Genomic DNA, 16,654 nt, shown 5'->3' with positions numbered 1-16,654 from the left:
GTGTTGGATAACAAACTGAAACACCTAGGCCGTCTACAAAAAGGGCCTAAGCCTGAGCCGCCTCTACTTCCCGAGGTCCTTAAACATCTGAAGGACGATGCTAAGGATGTTCTATGAGTCTGTGGTAGCCAGTGTTATCCTGTTTGCTGTTTTGTGCTGGGGCAGAGTGTTAATTTAAATCAAATGTATTATTATTAATAATGATTTCTATATTTCCTAGCTGGAGAGCTGCCCCTGAGCAAGGCACCTAACCCCCAACCTGTGTATCAGTGTGTAGCAGCCTCAATCTGACATCTCTCCATTAGTGCATGTCCACAGGTCCTGTTTTTGCATGTGTGATTCGGGCCTATACAACGGAGGATTAGGGCCACGTTAAAATTTTTAATTTTTTTTTAATTTTGAGATTACAGTCGTAAATTTACGAGAATAAAGTCGTAAATTTACAAGATTAAAGTCGTAAATTTACGAGAATGAAGTTGTAAATTTACGAGATTAAAGTCGTAAATTTACGAGATTAAAGTCGTAAATTTACGAGAATAAAGTTGTAAATTAACGAGATTAACGTCGTAAATTTACGTGATTAAAGTCGTAAATTTACGATTTTAATCTCGAAATTAAAAAAAAAAAAAAAAAATGTAACATGGCCCTAATCCTCCGTCGTATGCCTATGTGTGTGAGAAGTAAAATATATATATATAAAAATAAAAACAATCTGGTTCTAAAAAATAAACAGTACAAATCTTCTATTTCCTATTCTTATCTTGGGGCATGGACGCACCATTGAGGGGGGGGGGGGGGGGGGGGACGTCGGGTTCACGCGTTAAATCCCTCCCCGGATTTGACAAACACGCACCTTGAATGCTTGTAAACAGAAGCGCACACGTATTGTCTGCTGAACGGACAAAGAGCGACACAGTCAACGGTTATTATCACCGCGCGGGGTTATAACGGACAGCTGCCATGACAACGGACGTTATGTGCTCCAGTGTGACGCCGACTGACCCCCGCGGTGTCCGAGCGAGTTTTGACGGTCTGAAAAGGCTCCATGTTCGGATCTAAAATCGACGACGGTAAGCCGAGGAGAGTAAACAAAGCTCGGCAGCCTTTGTTAGCTGCGTCGGTTACGTTAAATCTCACTTTTCACGCTAACGTTTAATGCTAACTAATCTGCGCTAGTGGTAGCATTTAGCACCGAGGGCTCCTCTCTTTGTTTTTTTTTTTTTTAAAATCTTTCCGTGTTTGTTTTTACTGGCTGGATGAGATGTCATTCACAATGGAGGATAACTTAGAGTCCGAGTGGGTCTCTGTCCGACCGAAAGTCTTCGACGAAAAGGAGAGGCATAAATTCGTCTTCATCGTGGCCTGGAACGACATCGAGGGAAAGTTCGCCATAACCTGCCACAACAGAACCGTGCAGAGACGGAGCACTTTGCTGGACCTCGACGTCCCCACAACAACAACAACAACAACAACAGCCGCTGAACTGCTTCCTGCCGCGGCGGAAAAACGCACAAAAAGTCCCGTGAAAACAAAGACAGATGAAGTGTGTCAAGCGGGTAAAGTTAGACCACACTCTGTCCCCAAAGGAAAACCCTCAACAAAGGCTGTCAAAGTGTGCACTTCAAACACTTCAGACTGTGTCGGCTCCTGGGACATTGTGACGCCTAAACAAATGGATATGGAGATCCTGGATCCGGTGGATGTCACGCAATCCCAGGAGGATTCAGACCCGGGAGAGAGTGACAGCAGCACCGTCCATGAGGACTTCAGCTGGGCCGGGTTGTTCTCCTTCCAGGACCTGCGGGCTGTCCACCTCCAGCTGTGCGCGGTGAACTCCGACCTGGAGCCGTGTTTGCCCTCCTTCCCGGAGGACACGTCCGGCATGTGGACGGTGCTTTTCGGCGCAGCCGGGGTCTCGCAGCGGGAGACGGACGCCCTGTGCTACCAGCTGCAGGTATACCTGGGTCATGCCCTGGACACCTGCGGCTGGAAGATCCTCTCGCAGGTGCTTTTCAGTGAAGCGGACGACACGGAGGAGTACTACGAGAGTCTGAGTGAGCTGAGGCAGAAGGGCTACGAGGACGCTCTGGAGAGGGCCAAGCGACGCATGCAGGAGGTGATTAATGAACACTCTTTATTCTATTATTTTCACTTTGTTCTGACTTATCTGGAACCTGAGGTGTTGACTTTACAAAGAAAATGTGTTTTTTTTGTAATTTTAGTCATTATTAGTTTAAATGTCTTGATACAGTGCTAAGACATATAGGTTTTGTTTCCAGGATGTGACAAGAAATACATTTTATAGGGATGGGAATCAGAGGGTGTCTAACTTTTGTTCCATTTCCTGTCCTCTCTTACCTCCTCTGCATCCCTCTGAGATCCTCCTGAGTAGGGCTGGGAAATAAATCGAGTTTTTAAGATATATCGATATATTTTCAAACAAGATATAGGGTAAGACAATATGGTTAATATGGATATAGTTTATGTTGCATTAAAATAACGTTACAGAGGTGCCAAGTCACCTTTTTCTCATCTCACTGATGATGACTGACTGTCTGTCCCTCTTAACCCTGCTCCTCCTCTCTCTCTCTTTTATTGTATTTAAGCAACGTTTTTATTTTATAATATTACTTTTTAAAATCACAAACAGGTAGTTTATTTTTCCATGTGTTTTCACTGTTAATAAAATATATATCGATATGTATCGAGTATCGCCATTCAGCTCATCAGTATCGAGATATGACTTTTGATCCATATCACCCAGCCCTACTCCTGAGACCCCCCCCCCCCCCCACACTTTTAAAAACACTATGATACATACACTTTATTGTCCCCTTGGGGAAATTAGCCTCGGACTCAAAGTGCTGCACACATTTTACTACTTTCCAAAGTAATGAACAGCATGTAAACAAAGCAGCACATCCAGCAACAGATACCTTAAATATCTCCTAGCTCACTCCAAAGGGAGGGGGTCTGAATAAACCACACTTCATTGAACAGTACAAGGAAGTCCCTGTCCCAGATTTTTCATTTTCAGCACATGTGACATCCCAGAGCTCCATTTGTTGGAGTCTGGATTTTATTTTTAAAGTATCTGGCATTCGTTCAAGTCACGTTTTTTTTTTTTAATGAGGAACAGGGAAATCACAGGCTGGTGAGAACCAAAAGAAAAGTATCTCGTTCTCAGGATATAATTGTGTCTGAGTTGCGTTACCACCGCAGGAACTTTCTCCAGGGATTCAGGACTTTTGGAGGTCGTCAGTGAAGTTTTTCCCACAGAAAACCTTCCCCCTTTAGTTCTCTTTTCCACACACACACAAACCTGCACCTCTCCTTTCTGACAGCACATTGACTCTCGCTGTTCCTCCCTGGATTTACGTTGACTCTTTTGATTTTCCTCAATATGCATCGTAAAGTTGCACCTTGATGCAAAGAGCAGGTGAGCAGCATTTATCAGAGTCTTCATGTGACTGACAGAAAGTATCAGAAAGGTTAAAACCAACATCAAATAGAGGAAGAGATGTAGGCTAGATGTACTTTGTTGATCTCAAAACGTCAAGGTATGGTACTTTGTGAAAGTACAGAGACTTTGGGGATGGGCCTTGTAGCCCTCTTTAGAAGTAATAATAATGAACACCAGTAATCTCCAGGAGCAGTATGTAACTGACCCCTACTGTTTAAAAATGGAACTGCAGTCTAAATTCTAAACATCATAGAGATCTGTCTCCCCCCGCCCCCCCTCCTCTCTAGAGTCCATGCTCACTCAGGTCACCATGTGGTGGACTCTGAAGCTTCAGTGTTTATCCAGCTCTGCATGGGTCTGTAAACCTTTCTGTGTTCTAACCTCTCTCCATTTTTCAAAAAGCATCTCCAATATTGATCCTAGTTTGAGCACGTTTCTGCTCGTGGAGCTTATTAGAAACATGCAGAGGCTTTTTAGGTCGGGTACAATCACTTCTATCTGAACCACTTCTCTTGCCCGCTTCCATCTCTGCAACACCTGTTGACCTGATAACTGCTCTCATATCTGACAAACCGAGGGGCGTCCAAAACGGCCGTGTGGGTGGGTGTCTTAAAAGCGCCTACCTTCTCTGGTCCAAACAAATCCAGAACATTCAGGAGCAGAATCTAAAGTTAGAAGGAGGACATACTGGCTGCTGCATTGTTGTCAGAGAAGCCAGCACTTCAACATGTTTCCTTAATTAATATCTCATGCAAACTCTGACAGACTAATTTGTCTCATCTATGTTTGAAACTTGAACACTAATGGATTGGAGGAACCTTTTAGTTACTTTTGAAAGAATCTTCTGGGACTTAAAGTTCCTGGTACTTGTGGTGTAAATGTAGCTGTGGTCTGCTCACTCTCCTCCTCTTCCTTTATCCTTCCCTCCTCCCCTCCTCCCTCTCCTGTGATCTACCATCTGTTGCGGCTGCACGTTCACAGGGCTGAAATATGATCCGGTCCGGCCACAGACGGCACACTGCAGTTGGCTGAATGGTCTGAAGGGAGTCACATTGAAACGGGGAGAACAATCAGAGGTGGAGTTAGAGAAATGATGTGTCACCACAGCTGTTGAGATTGTTTCAGCGTTAGCCGGACAGCTGAAAGCATGTAACACAACACGCATGTCATTACTGCAGGAAATGTGCGATGACAACATGACCTCTCGGTTAGTTCAACTAGAACAGTGCAGGAGTTACTGTAAAGTCTAGATAGAAATCCTAGTCACAGTCAGTGTGAGTGTTTGAGAGGAGACAAAGCCCCAGGCAGAGTCTCTCACCTCCTTCCTCCTCTGTTGTTTTTGTTTTGTTCAGCTGATCGACGCACAAAGCACAAACAGCTGTGAGAGGGCTCGGCCAAACCAGGAAATAAGATTATTTCATTAAACAATGTCTGACTTGTTTGTTTGAAGGAGATGGAGACCGTTCAGTTTGATTTGAGACGCTTCAGCTCGTAGATACGGCAGAGTCAAGCTGCAACATTATTTTTGTCTTGACGACCGAAGAGATTGTAAAAAAGGGATTCTTATAGTTGTCAAGCTAGCAGACAAAACTCAAAGTAAACAATCATGGTACGAGAAGCCTAAGCAATCTCGCCCTCACATTTTACAGATTCAAAGTGGTGAATTTGAGCCGTTCCCTCCTAAAATCATGGAATCAAAGATGAATGATTTCTCCAAGTTGTAGGGGATTACTGTCTTTATTGATGTGACCATCACATCTAATGCTTCTTTCTCATGGTTAAGTCTGTGCTGAGCTTCATTGATTCCCTGCTGCAAGTGAGGAACAACTGTGTTGTTGTTAACACTTGGACACAACAAGGAGGGTCAAAGGTCAAGTGACACGTGTCTCTTTACGTGAGGATACCTCAGCAGCGTTAAAAATGACTGACCCAAGCAAAAGTTAATGAAATGTCTCAGACTAGTGTTTCTTTAAGAAGGTGTTTTGATCATATATGAGGGAATCTCCAGCCTCTCAAATGTGACTTTTTGCTGCTTTTCTGTCTTTTATATCTTTGAACATTAAATATCTTCTGCTTTTAGATTATTGTTCAGGATTTAAGGCTTTTGCCCCTCTTTAGACAGGACAGTGGATAGAGTAGGAAAAGGAGCCGCAGGTCAGACTCGAACCCCGATGTGCTTGGAGGACTATAGCCTCCGTAAATGGGGCGTGTCCTAACCGCTGGTGCCATCAGAACAGCTTTATTGACTTTTCTGTGTTTCTGTTTTCTCTCTGCACAAAGCTAAAATCTCTGAGTCCCTGCTCCTCTTGTTCCAGATTAGCTATGACTAGTCTTTGATTTGATGAGTCAGTTTTCTGCTTCGTTGTGGAGAATGAATTCATAGTTTTGATATCTTTCATGGACAATCTTTTCCTGAAAAAACTTTTCTGGACCCTTCTTTTCAAACGTGATGACCTGATGATCCCATTCTTGGTCGTGCATGAAAGTGTATAATAGACGGACTTTCATGGAGGATATTAAAAATATTTTCAGGACCATTTTTGCTTTTATTGGATAGGACAGCTGAAGAGAGACAGGAAATGGGAAATTGGGTAGGAGAGAGTGGGGGACGACATGCAGCCAATGGCCGAGGTCGGATTTGAACCCATGGACGCTGCATCAAGGACTCTAGGCTCTGTACACGGGGATCACAACATAACCGCTAGGCTGTCGGACGCCGCGTCTTTGGGGAATAACTCGAATAAGACAAACTTAATAACTAATGTTGGGCTTTTGGAAATTATAATAGAAATGTTCTACTTCTTATTTCAGAGACTAATCAGCGTGAAGCTCTTCCATAACATTTGTGACCATAATGTTGAGTCCACAGATTGGGTGATTAAACGTTGACTTAATTGTCATGAGGGCTGCGTGGAGTTAAACAGTTATTTCACTTTGGCATTCCCTGCTGTCTTCATGTGTGTGTGACGTTGATGCTAACATTAGCTCAGTCTGCTTTTAAAGTAGCTTTGCGCTCTGGTGTCTGAGTTCTGTTGATTCACAGTCGGCGTTGGTTCTGTTCTATTCATGAGACAGAGATCACTGGTGTTCCCTTCATGGATTTCATTTAGCTGTTAACATCTCCTAAAGGACGTTCATTCAATCAGAGAGCTATTAAAGAAGTCTGCTCTGATCACAGGCGAGGCGTGTTACTTCCTGTGAGAAGTTTCAATTAAAAGGCACCCAGAGAGAGAAAAGTACTCGAGCCAGACGGAGCAGATTCAGGACTGACAAACTGGAAGAGTGAGTCGTGATGATAGGGCTGGAGCAGCTATGCTACAGCTCATATCACTCAGAGCGCTCTGTAATTACACAGCTACTGGAGTGCTGTCTGAATGGAGGTATCAGCTACATTTAGCATACGAAGATTTAAAATGAAAGTACAGTTCAGTCAGAGTTACAGTCAGACCTCTGGTCTGGATGTTGTATTCTTCTGTGTCAGTATTTCTGTGAAGCTGCTGTGAGGAACTTTAGGTTCATATTATATATATATATATATATTAACAGGAGTTGAACTGAACTTAAATCTGCCACTGGTCCACTGGGTCACTGGTTTTTATAAAGATCACTGGCCCAACCATTGAAACCACTGGCTCAGGAGCATTACTTTGGATTCAGAAAATAGTGTCACCATTGGGCTCACCAGTGGGCTCACCAGTGGGCTCACCATTGGGCTCACCAGTGGGCTCACCAGTGGGCTCACCAGTGGGCTCACCAGTGGGCTCACCAGTGGGCTCACCATTGGGCTCACCATTGGGCTCACCAGTGGGCTCACCATTGGACTCACCATTGGGCTCAGCATTGGGCTCACCAGTGGGCTCACCATTGGGCGGTACGATCGGTTATTTTGGAACCATTTCCAACTTTTCAACAGAGGAAAACACAAAAATAAATGTGTACTGTACAAATCTGAACTGAACCAGAGCGCTTGGTGGAAACGAGGCTTTAAGGGCAATAAGATGCTTTTTGAAAAACTTTTATCTAACAAGGATCTAGTCTTTAATCAAAGGGGGAATTAGTTTGTTTACTGGTTTTTAACTTCAGCCATGCAGGCAGCTACGCTATCTTTTTTTAATCTGACCAACATTTTTATTGTTTTCAAATGTTTTACAACAGTACAATACCAGACAAAAAAATATATAGAACAATACCCAACAAGGGTAACAAGACAAAAAAAAAAAAGACAAACAGAAGAAAAAAAACAACTGACAAACAAAAATTATAATTAGGTTAAATGAAATACAGGAATAAAGCGGGACGATTAAAATATAAAAAAAGTAAAAAATAAAAAATAACAAAATTCTGGAGCTATCTTAAATTGTTTGATGCTTGGACACAGCATGTGTTCTCTTCACACATGTGCAGAAGTCTGTCCTACAAGACCCGATCAAATGCAGTGAACGTGTGTGACATACTCGATATTTTCTCATTTTGCACATCGATGAACAACAATTATGATATTAACGATATATGTCGCACACTCCTAGTACCAGTACAGTTTGATTTGAGCTAATCTCATAGTTTAGAAGTTATACATTCTAGTATCAAGACAATCCTTGTAGATTTCAGTCCAGTATCTGATCTACAGTTTGGATTATTAGATACCAGGCAGGACCAGCTCATTTAGCCTCGAGGGGTTTCCTGTCCAGCAGCGTCTACAGGCGCAGAGAGTCGGCGTACGATCGGCCAGTGGTTACCACAGTGACAGGGGCTCAAGGTGAACAGAAGGAGCAGTGTCTCCGAGCTGAATCGTGCAGTGTCTGCCCCGACGTGAAGGGCTTTGGAAAAAATCAGCCCGGGAGTTAATATAAGAGTCTCTATTCATATCTACGGCGTCTTGCGGAGAGAAGAGCACTTTATTCAGCGCTGTGGATGAAGATTGGGTGGAGGAACATTTCAATATTATCTGAGGCGGGAGTGAAGGAGGAGTATTGTGCTGTTTGAATTGGAGATGCTGGTTTCTGAGAGCCGGGAGAGGAATTGTATTTGTGTGTACAATAGCTGTTTTGATAGCGTTTATCTGCTGAACAATGACGAGTCTGTGCACGGCCGGACATATGGCGTGAATCAGCATCTGCTGGAGCCACCTCCTTCTCTGTGTACTGCACTAAAAAACTGTAAATTATATGTTATCTACCTGAGCACACACACACACACACACACACACACACACACTGCTGTACCTGCTCTCGCTCTCTCGCTCACTTTTATAGATTAGGCTTGTTATTTTTTCCCCTCCTGAGCTTTGAGCAAGCTTTTGTTTGGGACTCATTGTTAACATGAATTAGTCCGAATTACGCCCGCTTCACATAAAACAAGTTGTTCCAAAGAATTTAGCAAAGCTCGCTTCACACATAATGAACGTTATTAACGAGGCTGTTTTGGTTCAGATGCATGAACCTTCTGGAGAGGAGGATTATAAAGTAAGTCATTTCATACTCAGTGGGAAGAGTAATGGTGACATACTTTTTTATTATTATTTTATATAATATTAATATCATTAACACTTTAAATACCCCACAAGGACAGGATCCCTTTTCAGACCGCTGTTTAAAGGCAAGATTTTCGTCCATGATAGAGGTGTTCTAAGAGGCGAGTTGGGATCAGCGATGTCAGTGGGCGAGCGCAGCACTGTGTGTGTGTATGTGTGTGCATGTCTGACTGTGTGTATGTGGAGCTCCTGCTGCTACGATGTTATGGAATCATTTTGAATGACGGCGGCGCAGCTTTGTCATGGCGCCGCATCAGAATTGAACCATGAAAAGGACTAAAAAAAAAGTTGTAAATATTCTTCATGGTGTTTTTTTTTAGAATTTGTCATCATTTTAAAACTTTCAAACTGTTGATGACTCATCCTGCCATCTGGGGCGTTTTGCATTTGGTTAAATATATTTGTAGATTTTTTTTTTGGTGCTTTTTTGCCTTTTATTCAAAAGGACAGTGGATAGAGCAGGAAACCAGGGAAACCCACAGGCTGGACCTGAACTTTGACCCCAGAGGCTGGCTAGGACCAAAGCCTCCGTACAAGGGGGCGCGACCCAACCGCTAAGCCCTCCGCACCCTGAACTATCACATCTTTATGTCTCTTCTGAGCGGGCACAGGGTCGAGAAGCTCGCTAGCTCACAGTTAGGGGTTGCTAATGTGTCTGTATTTTTCAATATTGACCAGTGTTAGAAACCAATCAACAACCAAAACAAAAACCCTGCTCTGAAGGGAAACTCATAAATAAGCACCCTCAAAAAGTATTCTGTTGGTCGTCTACTAAGAACTTTTAAGATTTCCATCCGCAGTCGGCCTTTTTCTACTTTAGTTGATTTCAGCTAAATGTTAAAATGGTACAAAGTTGTCCTTTCATGTCGATATGAAATATATGTCGCACCAGCGTCCCTGCTACATCTTTCCTCTGCACGTTTCTTTCCAGGTGTTGGACAAACACAAAGCCATGGACAGCATGGTGGAGCTGCTGCAGGTGTACCCCGAGGAGGACGAGGCGTACGGAGAGCTGCTGGAGGCGACCACTCAGCTCTACCACTACCTGCTGCAGCCTTTCAGGGACATGAGGGAGCTGGCCATGCTGCGCAGACAGCAGATTAAGGTAATACACACACACACACACACACACACACACAGAGTAACAAGTCCCATCTGTTTTCGGGATTTGATTTAAAGAGGTTTAGACCACACTGTAAACGGATATCTGGTCCGTCCTGGAACACGCTCGTACTCCAGCAGCCATTTTTTTCTGGTTTGAGGTTTTTAAAAGCCGAGGTTGGTGCTGGGAAACGAGCCTTGAACCACCGCACGGTGATGTCCTCGTATGAGCCCACGCTCCTAAGCCCGCTGTAATGACATTAGCGTTTGTTACAGAGGGTACATGGGATGATGCTGGTGTAGTAGCCCGTCTGTGCTACCCTGTAGCTTTGCATTCAGGGGTTGTGAAGGGCAGAGGATCAGCCAGAGAGGCTTTCCCCCCCCGCCCAGATCGGCTTAACAACCAGCATAAGTATTATTACAGCAGCCACTAAACCACCCAGTAATTCTGCAGCCTCAGCACACTCCTCTGTTCTCTACTCTCTTTCTGCTCTCCATCTTTGTTCTTTTCAGTTCATTTGATGCCTCAAAAAAAAGGAAGTAATTCACAGACTGATCTATTGTGTCTCGTGGCGTTAATAACACGGTGGCATGAAGTCTCACATGCCTCTTTGGGTCAGTAGGTCACACGACTTATATCTGGAAAAAATTCATTTGATAGTCCTGAAATTCAACAGCAGATTTAAATAATTAATTCAACATTTCATTAAATGAAACAATACAGCAAGAAATCAAAGGTGGAAATTCATGTTGACAACGGTTTTTATTAAAGTAGCAGTCAGCGAGATGTGTAGAGAGTGAAATGATAAAGGTATCTTACTATCAGACATTAAGGAAACATGTTGAAGTGCTGGCTTCTCTGACAACAATGCAGCAGTCAGTATGTCCTCCTTCTAACTTTAGATTCTGCTCCTGAATGCTCTGGATTTGTTTGGACCAGAGAAGGTAGGCGCTTTTAAGACCCCCCCCCCCACACGGCCGTTTTGGACGCCCCTCGGTTTGCCAGATATGAGAGCAGTTATCAGGTCAACAGGTGTTGCAGCGATGGAAGCGGGCAAGAGAAGTGGTTCAGATAGAAGTGATTGTACCCGACCTAAAAAGCCTCTGCATGTTTCTAATAAGCTCCACGAGCAGAAATGTGCTCAAACTAGGATCAATATTGGAGATGCTTTTTGAAAAATGGAGAGAGGTTAGAACACAGAAAGGTTTACAGACCCATGCAGAGCTGGATAAACACTGAAGCTTCAGTGTCAGAGGTGAGTTTCTGCTCCATGAAGGAGTGTCTGCTTTGAATTGGGGCTCGGGATCCCCCGGAGGAGCTGGAAAACATTTCTAAGGAGAGCATAAATTGGACAATGTTGTTAAGCCTGCACTGACTGAAGGACCCTAAATATATAGGACCCTGGCATGGTTCAAAAGGGAGTGATTTCAGACGAGGCCTCTGCGCTTTAAAAATCCAGCACATACAGGTGTGTCTGTTCCATGTAACTGCACGAGACTCTGAGTCCAATCCAGCCGGTCTAAAAATATAAACGGAAGAGAGAATGTTAGAGAACAGAGCCAAAAATAACTCGTCCAACAGAGAAACACAGAAAGAGAACAAACTCCTCCAAAGTCTGTGTGTGCTGTGAGCCAACATGCTCGGGGGGGGGGGGGGGGGGGGGTTATTGAATTAGACTAAACTATGCAACCTGTGCCTGATTTAACATGATGTCACACAGCAGTTAGTGGCGTTTAAACCGGACACGTGCGGTTTCCCTCTCGCCCTCTTCTCTCTCATAGACTCTCAGTTTTCACCCTCTCTTGTGTTGTGACTACTCTCGCTTTTTCTAAACTGCATTCCTCACACAGCGTCGTGTCACACACAAGCATCTGCGTGGGTGTGTGTTAATGAGCGTGCATTATGATGGTATTTGGGTCCATGGGCGTAGTGCTGATCTAAGTTAAGAAATGTAAAAAAAAATGTATGGAGCACTTTTTTTTGATGATGCAGAAGAGTTTTGTTACGGTCTTTGAATCAATGAATTGATACTAAAGATTATCGTGTGTGCAAAGGTTGACATGCAGGAACTTTATCCTCTGAGCTGGAGCGCTCCTTTGTTGTCCACAGTTTAATAAAAAAAAACACATCAATGAGCAGCACTGTTGCACCGGCTGACATGTTTCTGCTTTAACATGAACTCACAAACTGTAGTTCATTTTCACTGAAGCTCACACACACACGTCATCCTGCTGCTGTAAAATACTTATAGAGCGCTGCATGAGGATTAATCCGCAGCTAAAAATAGTCCCCAAACAACTGCAGTAGATGCTCATGAGATTTTAAAAAAAAACTACAATGTCCAGCTGTTTCAGGAGATTATTCATTCTTTTGTTATTACATTATTTAAGGGGCTGCAGCTGGGACATGTTTGCCAAGCCCCGCCCACACCAGGAAGTCATCCTTTGTCAAGCTCCGCCCTCCTTAGTTACTCTTACTGTAGTAGGTTAGACATGATCTCTTGTCGCCGGGCTCCTTCCCATTTGAAACAATTGAAAATGCCCCACGATTTACCAGACTTTATTTTTATTAAACAGACTTGATTTTGTTTTTTAAATAAAGACAGAGATACAGGAATGGTAAAAGGACTTGAGCTTGTATATTTCTTTTCTAGTCTTCTGACTACTTAAAGCGCTTTTACACCGCAGGTCACACCTACACATTCACACACTGATGGTAGAAGCTGCTGAGTAAAGAGTCCATCAGAAGTAACTCATCCATTCATACACAGACGATAAAGTAGAGGGAGCAACTTGGGGTTAAGTGTCTTGCCCAAGGACACATCGGACATGTGGCTGCAGGAGCTGGGGATTGAACCCCCGACCTTCCGGTTAGGGGACAACCGACCGCTGAGTCACAGTCACCAGTATGATTTATGAGGATAACTCTGCATCTCAAAATCTGTTGCAGAATTGAATCTGTGCATGTTTACAAGTTGTTCTGAAGTTATTCTAAGAATAAAAGACAAAACTTAAAAAAAGGAACTTGGCTAACATCTTATTTTACGGCTCTGTCCGACGGGATGTTCTGTCACTTTAATTTATTTGATAACGCATCCTCTCAGGAAGACCTCGATGTGTCCGCTAAGATAAAAAAACTCCAACCTGCTGTCAGCTGCCTCACTCTGCTGGAAGTATTTTAAACAAGTTACAGACGGTGACTAAAATCAGCAATCAGCCATTCTGCTGCTAAATCTAATTCATGAAATATAAGGTTAAACTTTCTTACAAGCTGATGGTTTTCATTTTGCCTGATTTTACTTCCCACTTCCCTCAGATGATCTCAGACAAATGTGAAGCGAAGCCGAAAATTTAGGGCAGAAAATGTGTACGCTTCCAGTCTTCAGTTTTACCTGGAGACTTGAGGTGTACCTCCTCCTCACCCTGAATCCAGCTTTTTATCCTGAGAATCTGAACTCTCTAACTGCATGAAGCCAAAAGTTTGAGCTCCACCACCTGCTGCCCTCAGGGCCATGATCCAACGGCTGAAAACAAAGCTGTATGCAAATGGATCCGGGATCCCGGCAGAGGCGGTTGGTTTCTCCCAAAAACTGATGAGTCAGCAGATCCCGGAGACTCTTTCTCTCCTTTTGTTAGGAAAGTGAGGGAGGAGGAGGAGACTGTAATTTACAAACAGTTTGCATCCTATTGTTGACGCTAAGGTGACGAGCAGCAGAGTGTCAGTTTCTTGCTACAATGACTGACTTCCCCGTCTTCATCTGAGTGTGATTCACACGTGTGAGGTTGTGAAGCCGCCACAGTGCTTCACGCTCTGAGCCAGACTCTTATAATGAACCAGAATTAAGATTCAATCATGTCGACCAGAGGCGTCGAATGGTGAAAGGAATGTTGAGAGGAAAACTTTGTGGGGTTAGGAGGAGAAAATATGTCTCTTTTTAAATTTGTCATATTTTAAAGTTGTGGCACGGAGAAGTCTTTAAAGTCACAGAAAAGATTTCTTCAGTTCAGTATAAACTTTTCTTACTTATTTCTGTCAACATAACTGAAGTCTTTACTGCATCACAGGAAACATTTGTGATACTCAAACAATACGCTTACGTCTCAAGATAATCCGGCTCAATGCACTTTCCTGCAGGGGGGGAAAGAACCAGCTCACAGTTTACCAACCTGTGGAGAGAAAGTCCAGAAATCCTCTGAACTTAACCCGTCCCAGTTCTGTGGGGCACAAAGCTGCTTGTTGGATTTTTAAATTTTGGGCTTTTTACGCCTTTTATTTTGGAGACAGGACGGTGGATAGATTCAGAAAACAAAGAGAGAGAGAGAGAGAGGGGAATGACATGCAGGGAAGGAGCCACAGGTCGGATTCAAACCCGGGTCGTCCGCTTGAAGGGCCTCCATACATGGGGTGCACACACTGACCACTAGGCTTCCAGTGCCCCCATTGTTGGATTTTTTCAAGCAGCCTGCTGTAAGACCTGAAAGCAAACCGATGCAGGGCTTTCACACTTTCAGAAAAATCCTGATTTTTTTCCCCCAGGAGGAGCTGCATGTGTGAACGCTTCCACTACTGCCGCTTGTTTTTATTTTTTGCATCACGTCTTACCTCAGGAGACCCCCACACTCCCCTCCCCCCATGTCTGACAGGGATAGTCTCCCTGTTCAGGAGAACAGCCAGAGCAGTCCTCCTGAAATGATCTAGATCTTATCAGGGAGCAGATGTGAAAACGGCTTTAGAATCACTTTGAAAAACGATATTTGCCTGTGTGTAAATAAATGTTCTAAATTTGCATCAGTTGATCTGCAGGGAAGCTGATGGCGAGCTTGAGCTTCATCTGACTGCGTCACATTTGTGTTAAAGTATTGGCATTACATGCAGGCCTCCATCCAGCGGAGTGCAAACCATCGCTCGTTTAAATAACTTTCCTTATTTATTGAATTCAGACTCTTGGAAAAGGAGTTGTTGTTCAGTTTGATTATGAAAAGTAGTTCAGGATGAATCGCCTTGTCACGGCGGCGGCCATTTTTAACACTTGGCTGTCCCGTTCCCCCCCTCCTGTTGAGCTGATTGTTGGATTCCTCTGAATGAGCGAGCAGGTGGAGCAGTGAATGAAAGCTCACCTGAATGAAGCGACAAACAAAAGGTGTCGAGTGTTTTCAGCGAGCGGCTCGTTGACGGGGTGGATCGTTGCTGCACTGAAGCGCTGCACTGCGAGTGTTCTGTTACCTGGAGGTCAAAGGGCAGCCGTGCATTAATCATGTGGTTCCTCCGCAATGTGTCCGAGATACCTTTTGTGGCACGCTGAGCTCCAGTTACTGTTTCACATCAGCTGCATCGTCACATAGCAACGGTTGTCATGGCCGCTGTGTTTACCCCCAGCTGGGATGCAAATTCTACACAAATTCTGAAAACATCACTCTGCATCATATCCAAAGTAGGAAGATCAAAGACCAGAATGAAAGTCAAGAGATGAGCTAAATATTGAAAAGCATCGGACTGATTATTAAGATTAAAAAGGTCAGATTAGCGCTGCGAGTCTCGTTTGTTTTCAGCTGTTTTTTCTGTCCATTATGACCTGAAATCCAGAAGATGTTTCTGATGTAAAACATCAGAAATAAAGGGAAAGTAAACTCAGACTTGAACCCGGGCCGTCTGCTTGTAGGATTACGGAGGCCATCGGACAGGAAATCTGTTCACAGCGCTGTTTTTTTTCTCCAAATTTAAATATTGATATGTGGCACCAACATTTCTTTAACTGAAGACAGAAAATATCCACCGGGCAATATGTTGTCGTCTGGACTCGTGATCCAAACGGGATGACCTGGCTACATGTGGCCCGGGGGCTCCATGCGGCCCCCCATCAACCCTCAATGTGACCCTCAGGTCAATTTTTACATATCAGTTAATTGTAAACATGAAGAAAACATGACAAAATCTGCCATGAAATCCTGAAAACAAGAAATACGTCCAGAATGATATTTGATCACTGGTATATGTTGAGTTAAATTTGCGACATTATCGACTGTAATCGTTTTTGTATACTACAATTTGGCCCCCTGGCAGTGAGAAGTAAATGAATGTGGCCCTTGCTGTGACCCTGATGTAAACAAACCAGTGCTCTGAACTGTCTCTGAACTGAACTTTTACATTTGTAGTAAAAACTAAAGTTACATCCCTCCCTCCTTCACAATCTGTCTGCCTGGTATCTCCCCCTCTGTCACGCACTGAACATTTTTTTTAAGTTGCTATTTTAACCAAATGAGATAACCACGAGAACATGGCGTCACTTTCTATCTTGAGTGAGACTGACACGTCTGCGTTTTGTCACCAGCAGCTGTCGTCCAGAGGTGTTAAAGGAGGGACGACTTCCCCCCCGCTGCGTCCTGTCTGCTTTTAGTATCACACAGAGCACGCTGTCAGCTCACCTGAAGACAGCAGCTACTAAACCGTTGTGAAATGTTTTACCTACAATCTGTGTTGTTGTTTTTATTCATGAGGGAAACACTTACAGGTGTGAGCCGACACAGAGAGCAAATGCTGCCGTCTCTTTAATGACATGTAA

At 43.8% G+C, this 16,654-nt stretch overlaps 1 protein-coding gene across 1 annotated transcript in view; it reads left to right on the top strand.

Annotated features, from left to right (window-relative positions):
- The first annotated feature begins 822 nt into the window (after window positions 1-822).
- Window positions 823-16,654, top strand: part of jmy (junction mediating and regulatory protein, p53 cofactor) — a 29,431-nt gene continuing 13,599 nt past the window's right edge. Inside the window, exons 1-2 of the mRNA XM_061060826.1 lie at window positions 823-2,116; window positions 9,925-10,098. Coding sequence (XP_060916809.1) covers window positions 1,262-2,116; window positions 9,925-10,098 — 1,029 coding nt within the window. The 5' untranslated portion in view covers window positions 823-1,261. The remainder of the gene's footprint in view (window positions 2,117-9,924; window positions 10,099-16,654) is intronic.

Source organism: Labrus mixtus, chromosome 17 (genome assembly GCF_963584025.1).
Source record: "Labrus mixtus chromosome 17, fLabMix1.1, whole genome shotgun sequence".
Classification (NCBI taxonomy): Eukaryota; Metazoa; Chordata; class Actinopteri; order Labriformes; family Labridae; genus Labrus; species Labrus mixtus.
The sequence above is the reverse complement of the archived record's forward strand: the minus strand, read 5'-3'. Positions and strand labels throughout refer to the sequence as shown.